Source organism: Onychostoma macrolepis, chromosome 19 (genome assembly GCF_012432095.1).
Source record: "Onychostoma macrolepis isolate SWU-2019 chromosome 19, ASM1243209v1, whole genome shotgun sequence".
Lineage (NCBI taxonomy): Eukaryota > Metazoa > Chordata > Actinopteri > Cypriniformes > Cyprinidae > Onychostoma > Onychostoma macrolepis.
The window spans coordinates 5,351,012-5,373,158 of NC_081173.1; the positions used below are offsets into that span (position 1 = coordinate 5,351,012).

The following is a 22,147-nucleotide window of genomic DNA, read 5'->3' on the forward strand; positions in this document are numbered from 1 at the left end:
ACATTTTAAAATGTCTTAATGTCACTGCGTTAGATACGATTAATCAAATAAATTGCAGTTTACACTAAAAAGCTAAGGTTTTGTGCGCTTAATTGCACTGAATGCGCACTTGTAGTGTACTTCAAATCTTAAAAGTATCATTTATTTGCGGTTGCAGATAATATTAATGGAATAAAAGGACACTTAAGTGACTTAAAGAGAGACACTTTCATGTTTCTAAATGCACTTAAGTAGATTTTTAAAAAGTGCACTTAGTAATAATGTCAAATGTAAAAAGTTTAACATCAAATTACATTTTAAATCATTGTTATAATCTTTTGTTGTGCTTTAAAGAAGTGTACTTATTTTGATGTGTTTACTAACATACTAAAGCACATGAAAAGTACTTCATTAGAAGTTTAAATGTAGTGTGTTATTTGATATTGCTTTTAAAGGGAATATATTTTAAATGTTCTAAATTGCAACATCAATATTAATGTGTAATTAGTTACACATATATTTAAATTCATGACATACAAGTTTCAATAGAAATGACATTTAAAGTATATTTTAGTTTCTCATAGTGCAAATGTCCGTCACTGCGTTCAGCAGTACACTTTACCCATATTTTAAAGACAATATACAACCCGAATTCCAGAAATGTTCGGACGTTTTTTTAAATTTGAATAAAATGAAAACTAAAAGACTTTCAGATCACATGAGCCAATATTTTATTCACAATAGAACATAGAGAACATAGCAAATGTATAACAAATGTTATACTTTTATCCACTAAATGAGCTCATTTAAAATTGTCTGCTACAGGTCTCAAAAAAGTTGGCACGGGGGCAACAAAGGGCTGAAAAAGCAAGAAATTTTGAAAAGATTCAGCTGGGAGAATATCTAGCAACTAATTAAGTTAATTGACATCAGGTCTGTAACATGATTAGCTATAAAAGGGATGTCTTAGAGAGGCAGAGTCTCTCCGAAGTAAAGATGGGCAGAGGCTCTCCAATCTGCGAAAGAGTGAGTAAAGAAATTGTGGAATACGGCAGATTGCAAAGGCTTTGCAAATCTCATCATCTACAGTGCATAACATCATCAAAAGATTCATAGAAACTGGAGAAATCCCTGTGCGTAAGGGACAAGCCCAAAGACCTTTGTTGGATGCCCGTGGTCTTCGGGCCCTCAGACGACACTGCATCACTCATCGGCCTGATTCTGTCATTGACATTACTAAATGGGCCCAGGAATACTTCCAGAAACCACTGTCGGTAAACACAATCCGCCGTGCCATCTGCATATGCCAACTAAAGCTCTATCATTCAAAAAGGAAGCCATATGTGAAGGCACAATTAATGAAGGTATATAAAGGTTTTAGAGCAACATATGCTTCCCTCCAGATGATGTCTATTTCAGGGAAGGCCTTGTGTATGTCAGCAGGACAATGCAAAACCACATACTGCTATTACAACAGCATGGCTTCGTAGTAGAAGAGTCCGGGTGCTGAACTGGCCTGCCTGCAGTCCAGATCTTTCACCTATAGAGAACATTTGGCGTATCATTATATGAAAAATACATCAAAGATGACCACGAACTCTTCAGCAGCTGGAAACCTATATCAGGCAAGAATGGGACCAAATTCCAACACCAAAACTCCAGAAACTCTTAACCTCGATGCCCAGACGTCTTCAAACTGTTAAGAAAAGAAGAGGAGATGCTACACTATGGTAAACCCTGGCCCCCGTCCCAACTATTTTGAGACCTGTAGCAGGCATAAAATTTGAAATGAGCTCATTTTGTGCATAAAATTGTAAGATTTCTCAGTTTAAGCATTTTTATTCTCTATGTTCTATTGTGAATAAAATATTGGCTCATCTGATTTGAAATTCTTTTAGTTTTCATTTTATTCAAATTTAAAAAAACGTCCTAACATTTCCAGAATTCGGGTTGTAGTTATGAAATGACATATAGATGTACTTTAGTCCTACTTACAATGTATAGGTTAAAATCACTCTAAAGTTACTATAATATACTATATATAAAGTAAGCTATAATACATTTTCATTTAGTTGTAAATAACATGCAATTAAGTGTCAGACAACATTACATTCATTTCACATATAAGTATATTCCTAAGTATATTCTTTCTGTAATAAGTACACTTTTGGAAAGCATGCAAAAATGTACTTCTTTTCACAATGTAAATCTTAGACTTACACTTTTCTGAGTCATTTTTGCAATGACTTTTAATCATTGGGTGATTTGGTGATATTACAGCATTGTTTTATTATTTAATGCAACATACTGTATGACTTATGTGTATATACTTATATTGGCCAGTGTGTCTTAACCTGTAGTAACAGGAATCTGGTTTCTCTTAATATTGAACACTCAGCAGCAGCTGTGAGACTACTTCAGTACCACAGCAGACATTCCAAGCCTTAGTCATGCTGCACACACTTCAGCCCGCTGCGTTTTCCATCTACACCACATTTTATGATGCTGGTACTTTTGGTACTTTTTATTCATCAGCTTTTTAAGTTATTACCAAGACTTTGGTCTAAATTAAAATAGGCATTTTTAATATGTATCAAAATGTGTATATGATATAAAGGGGGGAATGTCCTAAAGTAATGCCTGTCATATTTCAACCCCAATATTATAAGAAAACAATATATACATATATTTGGATTTGGAACAATTTCTTAAAAATTAAGCATTCTATAGATAGATAGATAGATAGATAGATAGATAGATAGATAGATAGATAGATAGATAGATACAATTGTGCTCTTAAGATTACATACCCCTTGCAGAATATGCAAATATGTTAATAATTTTAACTACATAAGAGGGATCATGAAAATTGCATGTTATTTTTATTTAGTACTCTCCTGAATAAGCTATTTCACATAAGAGATCAAAAGTTTACATACCCTTGAATCTTAATATTCTGTGTTGTTTCCTGGAAGATCCACGACTGTTTTTCTGTGTTGTGATAGTTGTTCCTGAGCAGTTCAACTGCCTGTTTTTCAGAAAAATCCTCCAGCTCCTGCACATTCTTTGGTTTTCCAGCATCTTCTGCATATTCAAACCCTTTCCAACAGTGACTATATAATTTTTAGATCCATCTTTTCACACTGAGGGCAATTGAGGGACTCATACACAGCTATTACAAAAGGTGGAAACATTTACTGACGCTCAAGAAGGCAACATTAAGAGGCAGAGGGTGTAAACTTTTGAACAGGATGTCATCGTCGAACTGTTGTATAAACCCAACATCACATGAATAGACGTGAGATATGGCTGTATATCTCACGGCCTGCAGCCTCATGCGTACGGCTGAATCACAGCCGTGCTGATATACAGCCATATCTCACATCTACTTGTGTGATGTTGCTTTTATATATATATATATATATATATATATATATATATATATATATACAGACAGTATATAAACACTGTAAAAAAAAAAAAAAGAAAAGTTGAGCCAACTTAAAATTTTAAGGCAACCAGCTTCATCAGATTTTTGAGTTTTCTCAACTTGTCGTTTTAAGTTTATACAACAAAAATTTGAGAATCTCCCACAAAAATAAGTTGAGCAAACTCAAAAATCTGCTGAAGCTGGTTGCCTTAAAATTTTAAGTTGGCTCAACTTTTTTTTTTTTTACAGTATATATATAATCAAACCAAAATTTGTTCAGACACATTCAACATTTCTCATATATATATATATTTAAAGAAAGCTCTTATTTAAATTTTTAAAAATTCTAACCTTTAATTGAAGTAAAAAAAAGTGGGGGAAAATCTCATGATGAATGAAATGTTATTCTCCGATGCATGTAAGCTACCATTATTGGCACCCCTAGACATTCTTATGAGTAACACATCTCTGAAGTATATTCCTATTCATATTTGTATTTTTTATCACACCGGGGTGACTAGGAGCATGAAATTGTCCAGCCATGACTTCCTGGCCAATGGGTATTAGAGAAAAACATTTATTTCATAATGAGATTTCTCTCCCAAGTTAGATTTTTGTAAATTTTTTAAATGAGAGATCAAAAGGATTCATGATACAGATTTATTTTCACAGCCACCTTTGATCATATTTACCATGGGTATGAATAATTTTGAGCACAACTGTATATATATTACAGTAAAGAAATTGAGATTTGTTTTCACATTTCATTTTTAATTTTGAGGTGAAACATGACCTGACTTTTCTTCATAGTGTTAGGTAATAAAAACACAATGGATACAAAAATATGAGTTCTAGTCATCCAGGCACAATAGGAGGAGCCACTAAATAAATATCAGCAAAGCAAGGATCATCTTTGTTGGACTCTCCTTAAAATGGCGGTAGCATTGTACAGTGATGACGTGATACAGTAACACCATATTTACGTTGTACAAGGTACTTTTCTCATCATTAAAATTTCAATTATGGTAGTGTCCAAAAAACCATAGTACAAACATGGTGCTTCTATTTTGTAACTGTCTATACTGTCTAAATTGAGAATACTGAATTCCCCAACTTTCACAATGAGAATAATAATCTGACACAACATGAGATCTGCACAGACTCAAAGCAACTCGATTAGCTTTAATTTGTCCCATTTCTGTGAGGAAGGTCCTCTCTGTGACAGGAACACAATGTCTTCTATTGCCATGGTGATGATGACAGTGATCAGTTATGAAGACGAAGCTCATTTTGGAAGCTCTTCGATGATCACCCGGGAGACAGAGTTCCATCCTGTCGACGCGTCTCCGCGAGGATAATCAGCACATGTGCCCACCCAGATCCCAACATCCACCAGCCCGGCCTGGATCCCGTCACAGAGCCCCTCCACTGTCACACACACACACACACACGCCGTCAGCAATACTGTATACTCTAATACACAGTATGTCTTATTGATGTGCTATTAATATTAACATTTATTGTAACATACAAACACACACATACAACACAAATAATTGATTTAAAGAAAAATTTTCTACTTTTTTCATATATATGTGTGTGCGTGTCTTTCTATAGACGAGAAATCTATCTATCTATCTATCTACAGTGAGGAAAATAAGTATTTGAACACCCTGCTATTTTGCAAGTTCTCCCACTTAGAAATCATGGAGGGGTCTGAAATTGTCATCGTAGGTGCATGTCCACTGTGAGAGACATAATCTAAAAAAAAAAATCCAGAAATCACAATGTATGATTTTTTAACTATTTATTTGTATGATACAGCTGCAAATAAGTATTTGAACACCTGTCTATCAGCTAGAATTCTGACCCTCAAAGACCTGTTAGTCTGCCTTTAAAATGTCCACCTCCACTCCATTTATTATCCTAAATTAGATGCACCTGTTTGAGGTCGTTAGCTGCATAAAGACACCTGTCCACCCCATACAATCAGTAAGAATCCAACTACTAACATGGCCAAGACCAAAGAGCTGTCCAAAGACACTAGAGACAAAATTGTACACCTCCACAAGGCTGGAAAGGGCTACGGGAAATTGCCAAGCAGCTTGGTGAAAAAGGTCCACTGTTGGAGCAATCATTAGAAAATGGAAGAAGCTAAACATGACTGTCAATCTCCCTCGGACTGGGGCTCCATGCAAGATCTCACCTCGTGGGGTCTCAATGATCCTAAGAAAGGTGAGAAATCAGCCCAGAACTACAGGAGGAGCTGGTCAATGACCTGAAAAGAGCTGGGACCACCGTTTCCAAGGTTACTGTTGGTAATACACTAAGGCGTCATGGTTTGAAATCATGCATGGCACGGAAGGTTCCCCTGCTTAAACCAGCACATGTCCAGGCCCGACTTAAGTTTGCCAATGACCATTTGGATGATCCAGAGGAGTCATGGGAGAAAGTCATGTGGTCAGATGAGACCAAAATAGAACTTTTGGTCATAATTCCACTAAACGTGTTTGGAGGAAGAAGAATGATGAGTACCATCCAAGAACACCATCCCTACTGTGAAGCATGGGGTGGTAGCATCATCTTTGGGGTGTTTTTCTGCACATGGGACAGGGCGACTGCACTGTATTAAGGAGAGGATGACCGGGGCCATGTATTGCGAGATTTTGGGGAACAACCTCCTTCCCTCAGTTAGAGCATTGAAGATGGGTCGAGGCTGGGTCTTCCAACATGACAATGACCCGAAGCACACAGCCAGGATAACCAAGGAGTGGCTCTGTAAGAAGCATATCAAGGTTCTGGCGTGGCCTAGCCAGTCTCAGACCTAAACCCAATAGAGAATCTTTGGAGGAGCTCAAACTCCGTGTTTCTCAGCGACAGGCCAGAAACCTGACTGATCTAGAGAAGATCTGTGAGGAGGAGGCCAAAATCCCTCCTGCAGTGTGTGCAAACCTGGTGAAAAACTACAGGAAACGTTTGACCTCTGTAATTGCAAACAAAGGCTACTGTACCAAATATTAACATTGATTTTCTCAGGTGTTCAAATACTTATTTGCAGCTGTATCATACAAATAAATAGTTAAAAATCATACATTGTGATTTCTGGATTTTTTTTAGATTATGTCTCTCACAGTGGACATGCACCTACGATGACAATTTCAGACCCTCCATGATTTCTAAGTGGGAGAACTTGCAAAATGGCAGGGTGTTCAAATACTTATTTTCCTCACTGTATCTGTCTGTCTGTCTGTCTATCTATTACCTGTCTGTTTTTCTATCTATCTATCTATCTATCTATTACCTGTCTGTCTGTACTTCTATCTATAGACAAGAGAAATGTCTGTCTATCTTCTGACCATCTCTCACCTACTGTATCTATCTTTTTTTATTATTTCTATTTTTTTTTTTTTATTATTATATCTATTTTGTTTATTATATCTATTTTTTATTTAGGTTTTTGGACAAAGTTTGCACAAATTATTATTGCTATTATTTTTATTTGTGCATTGTGCAGTCAGTGTAATTTTGTGAATGAATGCACACTGTATCTCAGGTCCCTGTCTGCTAGTTAAGACTGTGTTGTTGAGCAATGCTGATGTGTTGGTCATGAGTAAGTGTAGAGTGAATGCTGGGATGTGAGCTGGTGAGAAACCACACAGAGCTCTCAAATTCCTCTGGTCTCTCTGTAATTGCAGCATAGATGCTTATGAAAGCTGCCAAAGTGCATTCAACCACACAAAAGAACACTCAAAGGAATCCATGTGACAAAGATATCTGCATAAGAGACTATCTGCTCTCAAAAAATACAGTGTGTGAGTCTGATGTATAAAACAGTGGAGTATGATTATGAAAATGGTATTTCAAACAGAATGGTATTTTTAAACATTTCTGATCACAAGAAAGTGTTGGTCGTGACAGAATGAACACAAAGAAAGTGGACAATTGAATTAAAATCAAAAGGTTTCAATACACACACCTTTTTGTGTAAGTGGAATGTATAATTTATTGGAATGTATATTCTGTGAGTCCAATTGATGTTTGCTGTGTACCATATTTTGAAAACCAAACAAGGCCATAAATAGGAGCATAATTGCAGAGTGTGCGATTCACACATGCAGCCATAAACAAGCATTATGATTAAAAATCTTTTTATAACATCACACTTTTTATTTAAGAACATATGGGAGTGAATGAATATAGATGTAATCAGTTAAATACTTGTAGCGTAAATGTAAGATCAAAGCGAAAAATTTGAAAAAAATGTAAAAATTTAATATTTTTATTGGCAACATTTAACAAAATATCTCATTTTAACATATGTTTCTATTTGTTAAGTGTCTGTGTTTATCTTATTTTGACTAGTAGGTATACTTTATGTCAGATTTGCAATCTTGTAAATATTACTGTCTTATAGAAAACAAAAAATAACGATCTATGGTTTGTGAATGGTACCTGTGGATGTCCTGTGTATGTTAATGGTGGAGTTGAGTTCAGGGCTGCCCTGGTCCAGGTAAATGATGGACTCTATGGGCAGCGGTCCAGTGCACTCAGCCCCATTAAAGGTGAAGTACCAGCGCTGACAGCAGGCCGTCTTACACTTGAGCCTGAGAGAACCGCTGAAGAGCACACGCAGAGCGCTGTCCGATCGCTGCTTGGTGAATGTGCACTCCTGTGAAAGAAAAATCAAGACACATTCCACTGTTAAATCACTGACTGAATGAATAATCATTTTTAACGGCAAGAAAACCTACAGTCTATAGTGTTTGTTATAGACTACTGTGTATCACTTCTGGTTCCATCATCCTTAAGTCAATGGGTTTTTTTCATGTTTTTTTTGGTTAAATATTTGAAAGGGTCTGTGGTGAACACAAGCTCAAGATATTTCACAGATACAGTAACAAGTGTCTAAACGAGACTACAGAGGTTGTTGAGGACATAAAACATCCTCACACTGAACAGATAAACTCATCTGATGACTACTCACTTTCACAGCCTCATTGTGCTTATGATCACACTTTAGCAAACTATTCTAACTCAACTTAAGTGATATTTTTTTTTTAAATAAAGATTGAAAGAGTTGTCAGAAGCTCCGTGATGGTGACGTTGGAGTCATGTGACTGTGGTGTAGTTTGTTTATAACTTACGTTTAGCATTTTATTTCTGCCAATTTTATTTAGGCTTCAAAATTCAGAAAAAGTTCATTCATTTGTAAAGACTATCTATCACAGAGCTTATTTTCTGCAATAAATATGTCACTGCAGCACTCTGTAGACACATTTAGGGCCATTACCATAGGCGGAGCCTTCCTGGCCACGGGGACTTGGGGCAAAAATGCCCCTGCACAAACAAATTAAATCTATCATGTCTGTTGCTAACAAAGTAAAAACAAATAGAAAGTGTCGATTGCGGCATTAAATTAAGATTTGCTCATATTGCACCGTATTGCATTTTAGGCATTTTTACAGTGTTGCGCATTATAACCAATCACACACGATTCTGTTGAGTTTAGGAATGCAATGGCCAATCAGAGGCGTTCAGATGAGAGAAATGTCTCTCTTTCTATCTTTTGACAATCTCTCACCTACTGTATCTATGTTTTTTTTTATTATCATCTATAAAACATGGCACCTTAAACACTATTTCTGTAAAGTGGGCAGTTACTTTATGTTTACAGTAACTAACAAAGAGCAATACATTTGTTGCAGTATTTATCCATCTTTGATGTTAGTTAATAAAAATACATCTGTTCATTGTTAGTTAATGTTAGCTCAAGTCCATTAAATAATATAGCAGATACAACTTTTGAATATTTTAATAATGTATTAGTAAATATTGAAATGAACATTACCTAAGATTAATTAATGTTTCAGAAGTATTTTTGATTGTATTTTTTAACGCAGTTAATGTTAACAAATGAAACCTTGTTGTAAAGGATTTTTGTGGATATACTTATTATCCATTCATTTTACTATCAAATATCACAGATAGTTGAAAGGCAGTTTAAAGTTTGGCTGGTTAGCATGCAGTGCAAATTGTCGTCCGTTACTGATTCCAGATTACATGATAAAAATTGTTGTTAGTAAAGTAATCCATTACACATTTTAGGTAATATAATCAGACTACTTTTTGATTACTTTTAGATTACTTTTGACCAAACTTGTTTATCAGATTGATTTAAAGAGGATAATCTTACATAAAACACAAAGTATAAAAATACAAAGAGAAAGGAAATATATTCCGTTCGTTCCATTCATGAAGTGCATTAAACATTACGTAATTAAACATTAAGAGATTATACTGGGGTTAGTGATTTCAAATGAGTTAGTTTCAGTTCAAATTTCGAATTAGTGGATAATTCGTATAAATTCGTATCTCATTTGTATGTTTTCATGTGATCTGCTTACGCCCCACTGAAGGATAGGTTTTGGAGTTTCATGCTTCTAAAAATCATACATTCTCATGCAATTCACATTGTACGAATGCACATGAAATTGCTGTGAGCTCTTCCATTACGAACATAATACTTACGGCTATTTTGCCCAGATCAATGCCGTAGTTTAAAGAATTCCAGGCGCACTGTTTGAAGTTGGATTTCCAGGGATCCTCGAACCTCTCAGTCACACACTCTCCCTTCTCGCCCTTAAGTCCGTCTCTCCCAGGGATTCCTGGGGTGCCTGGAATACCATTTATCCCCGGGTTCCCATCCCTGCCCTGCACTCCAGGTACACCCTGCATGCACGTCTGGTACTAATGACAAAAACATGAAGCAAACAGGCATGTCAGTACTTTGCAGAGGCTTTGTGCTTAGTTAATGAGAATGGGACTGATTCATCATGATGCACAGACCGCTGCGGGTGGGAAAGTACTATGACCCTGTTTTCTTTGAGATGGACACGTTTGTGCCAAAACGAATAAAACAAAGAAAACACAAAATTGGAAGGAGAACTGGTGTAAAATCCCCTGACCACAGTCACAGTCTGTTCACTTTATTTAAGCTCTGACACAAGACAAAGCAAAGCCAGTATTACAGGAATTCTAAAAGAAGGAACTTTTAATACTGTACTGTACTTATACTGTAAACATATATAATCAATAGAATACTACATTTATATATATATATATATATATATATATATATATATATATATAATTTAGTATTCTTTTTAGTATAAGTACTGTGTAGTATATACTGTATACATATAATACTATGTGAAACTGATACACAATAAAATATCTTAATTAGTCTTTGTCATATCTCTTGGGTTTTCATCTAGTGAGTAAATGTAATCCACTATCTTGTGGTTTTTCAATAATGACAGTTCTCTGTTTCCTTGTGGTGTTTTTACAGACCAAACCCTTCTCACACAGGTTTTATGAATTATAACCCATATGTGTGAACATCAGTGAGGCATACAAACCCCAATGAGTCCCAGTGCTGTGGTTTGTTTGCATCCGCTTATAAAAATGTGGAAAGTACAGTTCTGTGTTTTTTAAATATTACTCAATTGTGGTTGACAGTTGAAAGTCAGCCAACCAAAATATTAGGTAGCTGCTAAGTCAGAGCCGCCAAAGAAACGTACCAAGTGGAAAGGCCATCTTGATCACACTTGACCAGTGTGGAAATGAACTGAATTTCAGGTTAAGCATCTGTCACCACATTCCCACAGTCTTCCAGTGAACACTCAAATGAATCAGACAACATGAAGGGAATTGAGTGAATCACGTAAGGTAGGTTTGCATTACATTTACTTATTTTACATTTTGGATTGTTCATCTCTGTTTTATTATGATCATAATTAATTTGCATTCACAGACTGTGATTTGTAAAGTTTGTGTGTGATGTGTAGCTAGTACTTTGTATCTGCTTACAACATTTGTATACACATAACAGGTTAAAATGTGTTCCCACGGATTCTCAAACCAAATCTCTTTAGCGTGTATAGCAATTTCTCTAAAGAGTCACTTGAGGAACAGCTGAAGATTAGTCCGAACCATTTTGGCGAATCAGTTCATTTTAATGAATCAAAACGATTCTTTTGAGGCACCACTCAGTAGTGTTCCGTGAAGTACTATGCCTTACTTTTTAAATCGACTATTGATGTTTACAACTATTTTTCGATTAGGTTACACACATCTCTGTCTGAATCCATTACAAAGTTATTCTTCTGATTCTGATTACATTTACTAATGCACTGCGAATCGATTCAACTGAATGACTAAAAAGAACCGAATCAATAACGACTCGTTCGCGATTCGGACATCACTGCAAAGCCATTGTTTAACACACCATGAACACAGTGTGGTTTCACTGGATCTTGGTATAGGCTATATTTAAATCCATGAACAAAAAAAAAAAAAAAAAAAAAAAATATTCTAATTGGCGTAGGATTATTTCATTATAAACCTTTTTTCTTTTTTTAAAAAATCCATTATGAGGCTGAATAATGACTTTCCATATAAGCTAATCTTTTCTTGAATCTCTCAATCAAATGTAATCAAACTAATCATGACTAAGCAACGGAGAACAAAAGAAAAATGAACCCTTCAAATGGCAGAAAAATAAGTAAAATGTCACTTTAAGTTAACGCTGGCTTCTTTTATACAAATTATAGGCTAGCTGTCTTCTTCCAGAATCAGACTGACAATCTTAAACACATTGTATACCTAAATGGCAAGAATTGGGGACATTCAAATATAACGAGCTGGTACGATGCCTCTGCTCTAACTTTGACCTGAATTTGCTTTTTCACATATAAAAGTTTAACACATTTCTTCAAAAAGAAACCTACCTTGTCAGTGAACTCCGTGTCTCTTTGCCGGGCGCTCCTTTCTTTGACTTTTTCCGTGATACAGAATGGTAAAGTTATCCAAAAGCAAAGGAGAAGTTGAGCCAGTTTAGTGCCCATCGTTGCTTTACTGCAGCGGTTCACAGCATGCGCTCCTGCTCCGATCAACTGCTGCCAACTAATAAGAGTTTCCTCACAGACGCAGACTCTTCTGTCTCCGGCAGGGGGCCTAGAGAAGACGAGTCCGCCGTAGAGCCGCACTCAAACCTCGGGACGCTACTGTGTCGCTGGAGACAGATGTGTTCACTTCAACGTCGAGGATTGATACCTGAATTATAAATGAAAAGCAGCCCCAATAATCTCTACAACGTTATTCTGTACAGATCTTCATCCTCTAATCACAAACGACTGTGATTGATCCTTCCACACCAGCGATGAGAAAAGTAACGGGTACCACATGGCAACACTGTCCCTATTACACTTAAACAATAAAACTGATAAACCTTGCTCAGATGTGTTACTTTACGTGCAAACTTCATGTTTAGCCTACTTTTGTGTACGTGTTTATGCTAGTATCTACCATTATTTGCACTTAGTGTAAACATGAAGATAGTGTAAACAATATTTGTTGCTACACGTGAAACAAAAAGCATCTCACTATAAATATAATCTTCCTTTTACACTAAATAAAAAATAGGCTTTCATTATATCCCATTATTTTCACAGAAAACAGTAGGCCTTCAATGGTGTAAAGGTACCCATATGACAAAAATAAATAACTAAATAAATTATATATATAGGCCTATATACTGTATATATATATATATATATATATATATTTTTTTTTTGTGGCCAACATATATTTTTAATATATGTTGCAAACAGTAAAGCTAAATTAAATATATTTTTGAAATAGAAAATCTCAGGGGCAAGAAAATACATTTCCAGTCTTACAGTATAGCCTATATTTAGGCTAAATATAAATGTGAATGGCCTACTAGAGATCAAAATTTATAATGATTTAATAATGTTTAATATTTTTATATGGAGCATTTTAAATTATGTTCCTTGCTGAAGTTTATTCAAATGTGTTATATGTTCACACGTGTTCAAATTTTCAAGTTTTTCTTCAAATGTGACATATGTGAATGCAATATATAGAGGGCGAAATATATTTTTAAATGCTTTAAAATATATTTAAACATTTACAATATATTTTCAAAAATATACAAAAAATATACAACAAAAATATATATATTGGTAGAAAATATATTTACATAAATATATTTTGAAACGTATTTTAGCAAATATATGTTTTGTATATTTTAAATGTATAAATATATATTTTTTTAAATATTCAAAAAAATGGCCAAAAAATATATTGGTAGAAAATATATTTATGTGAATACATTTTGAAACATATTTTCGCAAATATATATTTTTGGCCATTTTTTTGAATATTTAAAAAAATATATATTTATACATTTAAAATATACAAAACATATATTTGCTAAATTTTTTTAAATATACTTGACAGTATATTTGACTGTGCATTCAGAATAATGTAATTACTTTTCATTTTAAATATTTTGTTCCTTTTATTTCATTCCTATTTTGTTCTTCATTTTTAAATCTAAAGATTCCACAGTTTTAAGACATAACCCTTTGTTGTAGTATCATCATATACATTCACAGATGAAAAGTCATGTTTTTGAGCTGTTAAAGTAGCAGTTGGAGTTTCTCAGGGTTAAAGAAAAGACTTCTGGAACTCTTGCGAAAGTTATTTCAGATTTTTAAGACTTTTTAATGACAGTCTATAGTTATATAAACTGAAAAAATGAAAAGGTGTTTCTGAACAAGTAGTCTATTCATTCTGTGAGAGGCCATGTGTTTCTTTTTCCTCTTTTGACCCGGAGGCACCACAGAGACAGCGTCTGTAGGGGGTCTCAGACCTCAGCTGAGGTATTTCCCTGTCAACATCCCGTAACCCTGCCTCCACGCCACATATGAACACACTGACATTGGCCATATTCATAATGTTATCTGAGGAAATAGCAAACATTTGACTCCAAGGGAATTCTGCCTCAATTCAGTCACTTAAGATGCGGTTATATCAGCCAAATGTAACTATTTTACTATTTTAATACGTTTGCTAGTTATTGTTAAATACATTGTTGTTAATGTTAACTGAACTATTAAAACCATTTTGGTTACACTTTATTTTAAGGTGTCCTTGTTACAGTGTAATTATATATTTAAGTACCGAGTAATATTAATTAACTACATGTACTTACTGTATGGTTAGGGTTAGGATTAGGGTTTAGTGCAATATAAGCAATATTTTCCATACAGTTTTATTGTATCAACCATGTTATTTTTAGCTAAATAATTTTGTGCAAGTTTACATGTAGACACAGACTATGTCTTTATTTATATTTTTTAAAAATGTTAAAATTGGTAATTAATTTCTAAAAGGCACATTTAAATTGTGTTATTTTTTAAATTAAAAAAATAATAAAAACTTAAGTATTTATTATATTTAATTTCATACTGTTTTTACAAATGAGCACATTCTCAAAAGGAGGTTTTATCAGGTTTAGCTCAGTTCTGGGTATAAATTTGTCCCCAAAATATGTTAGGTATACACATTTACATTCATTTACATTTTACATTTTACATTTATGCATTTGGCAGACGCTTTTATCCAAAGCGACTTACATTGCATTCAAGTTACAGTTTTTACATTTTATAATTTTCTTATATGAACAAAAATGTTTTGTTGCTCTTTTCTATAAGTCTCATTTCAATTTTAGTTTATTTTTTAAGGTATGGTTGCAGAGAATTCAACCAACTTAAATGACTTGACATATCAAGATCTTCATGAACACAGAAAAAGGAACCAGTAGATGGCAGAAGTACTTTGTTACAAAACTCATCCTGTTCAAAAATGGCATATAAGCACATGCACACAGCTTGTAAAGTGCGCTTTCAACATGATAATTCTCAGTAAATCTCAATTAGAACTCAAAAGTTAGTAGAAGCAAAGGTCAGTAAACCTATAAAGGCAATACAGGTGCATCTCAATAAATTAGAATGTTGTAGAAAAGTTCATTTATTTCAGTAATTCAACTCAAATTGTGAAACTCGTGTATTAAATAAATTCAAAGCACACAGACTGAAGTAGTTTAAGTCTTTGGTTCTTTAATTGTGATGATTTTGGCTCACATTTATCAAAAACCCACCAATTCACTCTCAACAAATTAGAATACTTCATAAGACCAATATTGTTGGCCTTCTGGAAAGTATGTTCATTTACTGCATTTGTACTCAATACTTGGTAGGGGCTCCTTTTGCTTTAATTACTGCCTCAGTTCGGCGTGGCATGGAGGTGATCAGTTTGTGGCACTGCTGAGGTGGTCTGGAAGCCCAGGTGTCTTTGACAGTGGCCTTCAGCTCATCTGCATTTTTTGGTCTCTTGTTTCTCATTTTCCTCTTGACAATACCCCATAGATTCTCTATGGGGTTCAGGTCTAGTGAGTTTGCTGGCCAGTCAAGCACACCAACACCATGGCCATTTAACCAACTTTTGGTGCTTTTGGCAGTGTGGGCAGGTGCCAAATCCTGCTGGAAAATGAAATCAGCATCTTTAAAAAGCTGGTCAGCAGAAGGAAGCATGAAGTGCTCCAAAATTTCTTGGTAAACGGGTGCAGTGACTTTGGTTTTCAAAAAACACAATGGACCAACACCAGCAGATGACATTGCACCCCAAATCATCACAGACTGTGGAAACTTAACACTGGACTTCAAGCAACTTGGGCTATGAGCTTCTCCACCCTTCCTCCAGACTCTAGGACCTTGGTTTCCAAATGAAATACAAAACTTGCTCTCATCTGAAAAGAGGACTTTGGACCACTGGGCAACAGTCCAGTTCTTCTTCTCCTTAGCCCAGGTAAGACACCTGTGACATTGTCTGTGGTTCAGGAGTGGCTTAACAAGAGGAATACGACAACTGTAGCCAAATTCCTTGACACGTCTGTGTGTGGTGGCTCTTGATGCCTTGACCCCAGCCTCAGTCCATTCCTTGTGAAGTTCACCCAAATTCTTGAATCGATTTTGCTTGACAATCCTCATAAGGCTGCGGTTCTCTCGGTTGGTTGTGCATCTTCTTCTTCCACACTTTTTCCTTCACTCAACTTTCTGTTAACATGCTTGGATACAGCACTCTGTGAACAGCCAGCTTCTTCAGCAATGAATGTTTGTGGCTTACCCTCCTTGTGAAGGGTGTCAATGATTGTCTTCTGGACAACTGTCAGATCAGCAGTCTTCCCCGTGATTGTGTAGCCTAGTGAACCAAACTGAGAGACCATTTTGAAGGCTCAGGAAACCTTTGCAGGTGTTTTGAGTTGATTAGCTGATTGGCATGTCACCATATTCTAATTTGTTGAGATAGTGAATTGGTGGGTTTTTGTTAAATGTGAGCTAAAATCATCACAATTAAAAGAACCAAAGACTTGAACTACTTCAGTTTGTGTGCATTGAATTTATTTAATACACGAGTTTCACAATTTGAGTTGAATTACTGAAATAATTCTTTTGTTATTTTCTTTTGTTATTAGTGGCATTTGTTATAAGACAAGCATCCTTATTGATTACACTTGATGGATCTCTGACCAACGTTGAACTTCGGTGAGATTCAGGAGTCAACTCTTTTGATTTGAGACAGAAATCAATCACCCAGAACAGGCTGCATAGTGGTGTCGCCATATTTTCTTCATAAAAATACCCATCTAAAGCCCACTGCTCATAATCTGTCAGCACACATTGTGTGTTGTGTCCATGTGTCCAGACCTCTTCTGTCCGCTCAGTGACTCACAACAGAGTGGGAAGCCATTGATTAAGAAAAGTAAGGCAGCCTGGTTGTAATATTGTTCCTATGCAACAGGCAGAGGACAGACCAGCTACACACTTTGCATTTAAATCACACTTGCCAGTTTCAGACAGCTTGTTAGTCCCATTACAAGCAAATACAGCCACCCTCGCTTCAGTTTGCTCAATTCAAAGTGACTTTGTTTGTTAAATTCAAAGAGATGAGAAGTGGAAGCACAATACGGATAATTAAACAAGAAAGGAAAGCAAATGTCATTAGTTCTTTTGTTACCATCAAGGAGAGGTGGAAAGTCTATCACCAGAGCAGAGTTTGTTTATTTGAGTAAATAGAATTACCGGGAAAATAAATTAGAGGCATTTAAATACGGCAAAGCTCCTGGTGGTCTATTGTTTATTTATTCTTTTATTTTATTTTTAATTTTTTAATTAATACGAACGATGCACTTATATAGAGTTTGCTTGTTTCCTGCTGAGAACAAACCCTTTCTAATTATTCTGAACTTCTCTTATAATTGTGTTTTCCTTATAGAGGCCCTGGGGTAAATTGATGATTGTTTGCTGAAAATGCCATTTTATGCTGTTAAACCAGTCTTACTTTGTTCCTCTCAATGCAAAAAAACATAGAGAAAGTAAGGAAAGTAAATGATAAATTAGAGCATATGAATATGGTGTTTGGCCGTGCAATTGGCGTATTGAGTATTGCTGTTTGGTTGCTAAAGCTATTTTGAAGTGTTCTGAGTGTTTTAATGCATTGCTTCATGGTTGCTAGGGTGGTTGCTAGGTGGTAAAAAGATCACCTTCCGAATTGCTAATATATTCTGTTCTCTAGATGTGAATCGAATCCCTCCTTCATTGTAAGTCTATTGGGGGTTTTCGCTAGGTGAAATAAAATCCAGTCACTTAGAAAAGTAATTGCACACCTCTGTTCAGCTTTTCGCATGATTTGAGGTTTCATTCATTTTGTAGCACAAACAGTGCAGGACGAGTTACACACTCAAGTTTTATACTTAAGGTCTTTGCACACTGAGTCCGAAATTCTCCTCCGAAACTTTCTCCTGTCATAAAAAATTTGGATCGGGTTCAATTTTCAATTTGCCGTAGCAAGCATTTTGATAGGAAAGGTTGACAAATACGAAAAAACGCTAACGAAAATGTCAGACTTTAGGGTTTTGTTCAAATTACAAAGTAAAAGTGAGACTTACATTAGTTTCCACACATCTTTGTTACATAAATACACTGTTCAAATGTTTGGGGTCAGTAAAAGTCAATACCAACATTCTCAATAAGGCTGGATTTATTTGATCAAAAACTAAAGTAAAAACAGTAATACTGTGAAATATTTTTACAATTTAAAATAACTATTTTCTAGAGTAATATATTTTAAAATGTGATTAAAGCTGAATCTAATATGCTGATTTGTTGCTCAAGAAACATGCTTATTATTATCTATGTTGAAAACAGTTGTGCTGCTTCATATTTCTGTGGAAAACATGAGAAATTGTTACACCAGGATTCTTTAATCAATAGAAAGTTCAAAAGAACAGCATTTCTATCATGACAACTCTCAGAGGGATTGGCATGGTCATGTACAAAAAGAACCAATCAGCTGCGCTAAGTGATAATGATGTCATTATGTCTGATTGAGTTAGACCTATCGGACTGTGCCATCTAGAGTTTCATGACAGAACTTTTGGATTTATTTGGATTTATTAACAGAAGTATTTTGTAGCATTATAAATGTATTTACTATCACTTGTGATCAATTTAATGCATTTTTGTTTTATAAAAGTATTAATTTCTTTTTGATTAATTTTGAACAGTAGTGTATAGGAAGATCAAACGTGTGTTGATGTCCAGGTGGCCACGAGTCTTTAATAGAGTGGAAAGTCTTTAATTTCCTATTATGGTTGACAATAGCAAAATCGAAGAAGCCACCTTGAGGTAAAATTGTTTTCTTCAAAAACTTTAAATGAACTCCATTTATACCCATATCTTGAAAAGAAACACAATAAAAATGCTGGGGAGGAAAAAGGCTCTGATGCTGTCTGACGATGTTGTTACAACCTTGTCTGGGTGAGCCGTCTTTAACCATCTGAAGACCGGTATCAAGGGTATTTTGAGCGCTACAGTGCATCAAAGTTGGGCACACTGGGAGCAAGCGACTGGATGCATGTGATGTATAGCAATGAAATGTATACCGCCGTTTTATGCATATGCTGATTTGCACAGTGTTGCTTTTTGTAATGTAAGGGAATGAGATTGAAATAAATTATTTTAAATTAAAACAATTTAGTTTCCAGAAACATCAAACTAGTGGCAATGTATGGAAGCCCGTTTCTGCCACTGAATAAAACATTTAAAAGGTAATTGCGACTTTTTAATCTCACAATTCTGACTTTTTTTGTCATAATTGCGTGATTCAAACTTTCAACTGATTTCTCAGAATTGCGTGACACTTTTTGCGATTGCGAGTTAAAGTCATAATTCTGAGATATAAACTCGCAATTCTGAGAACATAGTCTTTCCCCCTCTAATGGGGCGAACGAGATGTGAGATGTGCGGATCCAAGTGCAAGCTTTTATTATGGAACATGGTCAAAACACAGGTAGGGTCGAACAACAGCAAACAGGTATGGCACAGGCAAGACAGAGGAGTAATCCTAGGGCAAACGTGGGTCTCTGATCGGCGGACAATATCCAGAGGGCTTGACAAGAGGGGTAATCCGATAACGTGAGCAAAAGTCCAGGCGAGGAGCAAACACAGTCCGAAACAGCAAGCAAAGGGTTAATCCAAAATACATGGGCAAGAATCAGGAACTAGGAAATCTGGAAACACAACGAGACTAGACTAAGGGTGAATCCCATTTCTCTGTCTTACCCTTACCCCTTCCCCTTAGTTTTGCGCGTTCATGTGAGAGTAAGGGCTATCCCAATTCTCGTTTTGATAGAGGGGTAGGGCTAAGGGGAAGGGGTAGATACCCTTTAAAACCAAGCATTTTCGCGAGCTTACTTGAAACCGAGGGGTACCCAGAACACACTGCGCAACCGGCAACAATCAAGTATTTTCGGCTTAAATAATTTATTTAAAAATTACGACAGTCTTGTTTTGTGCTCTAGACAGTCCTGTACATATATATTTGCAACCATGTTCTTAATTGAAACGTTTTTAAAATCGCTAGTTTGCGACGCTAACGTTACATTGCTGATTTGCACAACAGTCCCGCAGACTAGCCTTGAATGAACTCCATGCATGTCTACAGTTTTAACAAGTTTGTAAAACGATCCAAAGTTCGTGATCAACACTTGTTGGCTCGGATCACGTATGATGCATCACCAGCTAGCGACGGTGTATGATGACGTAACCGTAACCAAGTGATGTCTCATTTCATAGGGGTATGTTTTCACCCCTAGCGCTTACCACTCGGTTTCGAGGGACAAGGGTTAGGGGTAAGACGTAGGGGAAGGGGTAAGACAGAGAAATGGGATTCACCCTAAGACTAGAACTAGGAACTAGAAACTAACAGTGGTGGAAAGAGTACTGAAAATTTGTACTTAAGTACAAGTACTGTTACATTGCTGAAATAATACTCAATTACAAGTAAAAGTACTGGTGTAAAAACAGTACTTAAGTAAAAGTACAAATTACTCTTCTCAAAAACTACTCAGAGTACTAGTTACTTTTTGGCCAGCGATATTTAATGATTTTCGTATTCATTCATATCAAAGATCTATGTGGATAATAGCTGCTTTGAACAAAACCCACTTTTAACTTATTAACAAAGTACGTGAATTAGTGGTCATGATACAGTTATTTCTAACTTCAATACCTTGAAAAATATCAATATTGAGGTCCCCATGAACCGAACATTGCAACTGACTTCAGTGCTGTGATGTATTTCCAAGTGAGACAGAATACTGAATAAAGGGCGGGGTTTTATTGTGGTGCACCTCCTCTCCACCTCTTGCTCAGAGCAGATTCACGGTTGGATAGGAGTGGTTAAGAATATCTGCTTGTTACGTCTGACATCACGCTTCACCACTTCTGGGTCCTAACGCTCTGCCAGACGCCCTGAGAAAACAACAAACTGTGCTAATATACACCCACGATGTCATGTAATACTGAAAAATTATAACCCTAACCTTTATCTCCATACTGAAATCCCAGATGGCCAGACAGTGTTTATAAAATATTAACACTGTCTAAAACTGAATAACTAAAATATTAGTGTCTGGGACACTGTGAGCACGGAGACTGTAGTGTGCACAGCAATATTTTTATACGCTTAGCTTATATATGTAGTATTAAATAGTGCTCATAAATGGTTGTTGAGATGGCATTCTCAAATGAAGTAAGTAGAGGCATGGACCCAGAAACTGCAGTCCTTACGTCAGACTTAACAAGAGGATTCTCCCCAAGCTGTCAAACTGACGTCATCAGAGCGAGAACGCCATTCCAGAGCAGAAGCACATTTTCAGTTTTTGATTAAAGATTACGATGGCAGACCATTTTTATTTATTTTTTCTGTGTACAGTTTAATTGTTCACCACAAGACTAGTAATGTGCACTAAAAAAGTAAGTAGGGTCATTTTTTGATTTCATGACAACTTTAATCATTTTCAATACCATTGGCAAAACTACCACATACTGTATACTGCCATATAGGTATTTTAATATCTCAATTTTTTTTGTCCATCCATTTTTTTCAAGGCAATCATTATGTCAAGCTTTGAGTGGTTTAATCCAAGTCTTCTAAAAAGACACGTTCGCTTTATATGATGAACATATTTTCATATAGGCTTTTATGTACATGCATATAAACAGTGATCAATTACCTTTACAAAAATCTCAATCTTAAACATTTGCTCATTCTGTGTATTTGTGTCTTTAAAATAGGGTAACTGTTGCAAAAGCTTACAGCACAAGAAAGCACGATTTCAAATTGAATTGAATTTACAAAAAAAGACAAGTACACAATCAGTGATAAAATTATAAAACAAATGACCTCAATTTAGTTGAGGTATTCGAAATATGACAACACTGAATTTTTTTAAGCAGTGATTTAAGA

The 22,147-nt window shown here is 35.6% G+C and overlaps 1 protein-coding gene across 1 annotated transcript; it reads right to left on the reverse strand.

Annotated features, from left to right (window-relative positions):
- Positions 1-4,076: 4,076 nt before the first annotated feature.
- cthrc1a (collagen triple helix repeat containing 1a) lies at positions 4,077-12,561 on the reverse strand. The gene is made up of 4 exons (XM_058754069.1): positions 12,199-12,561; positions 9,938-10,156; positions 7,862-8,078; positions 4,077-4,837 (listed from the first exon to the last, which is right to left on the reverse strand). Exons 1-4 carry the CDS (start codon positions 12,313-12,315, stop codon positions 4,695-4,697), a joined length of 696 nt encoding a protein of 231 aa, XP_058610052.1. The 5' UTR covers positions 12,316-12,561; the 3' UTR covers positions 4,077-4,694.
- Positions 12,562-22,147: the final 9,586 nt, after the last annotated feature.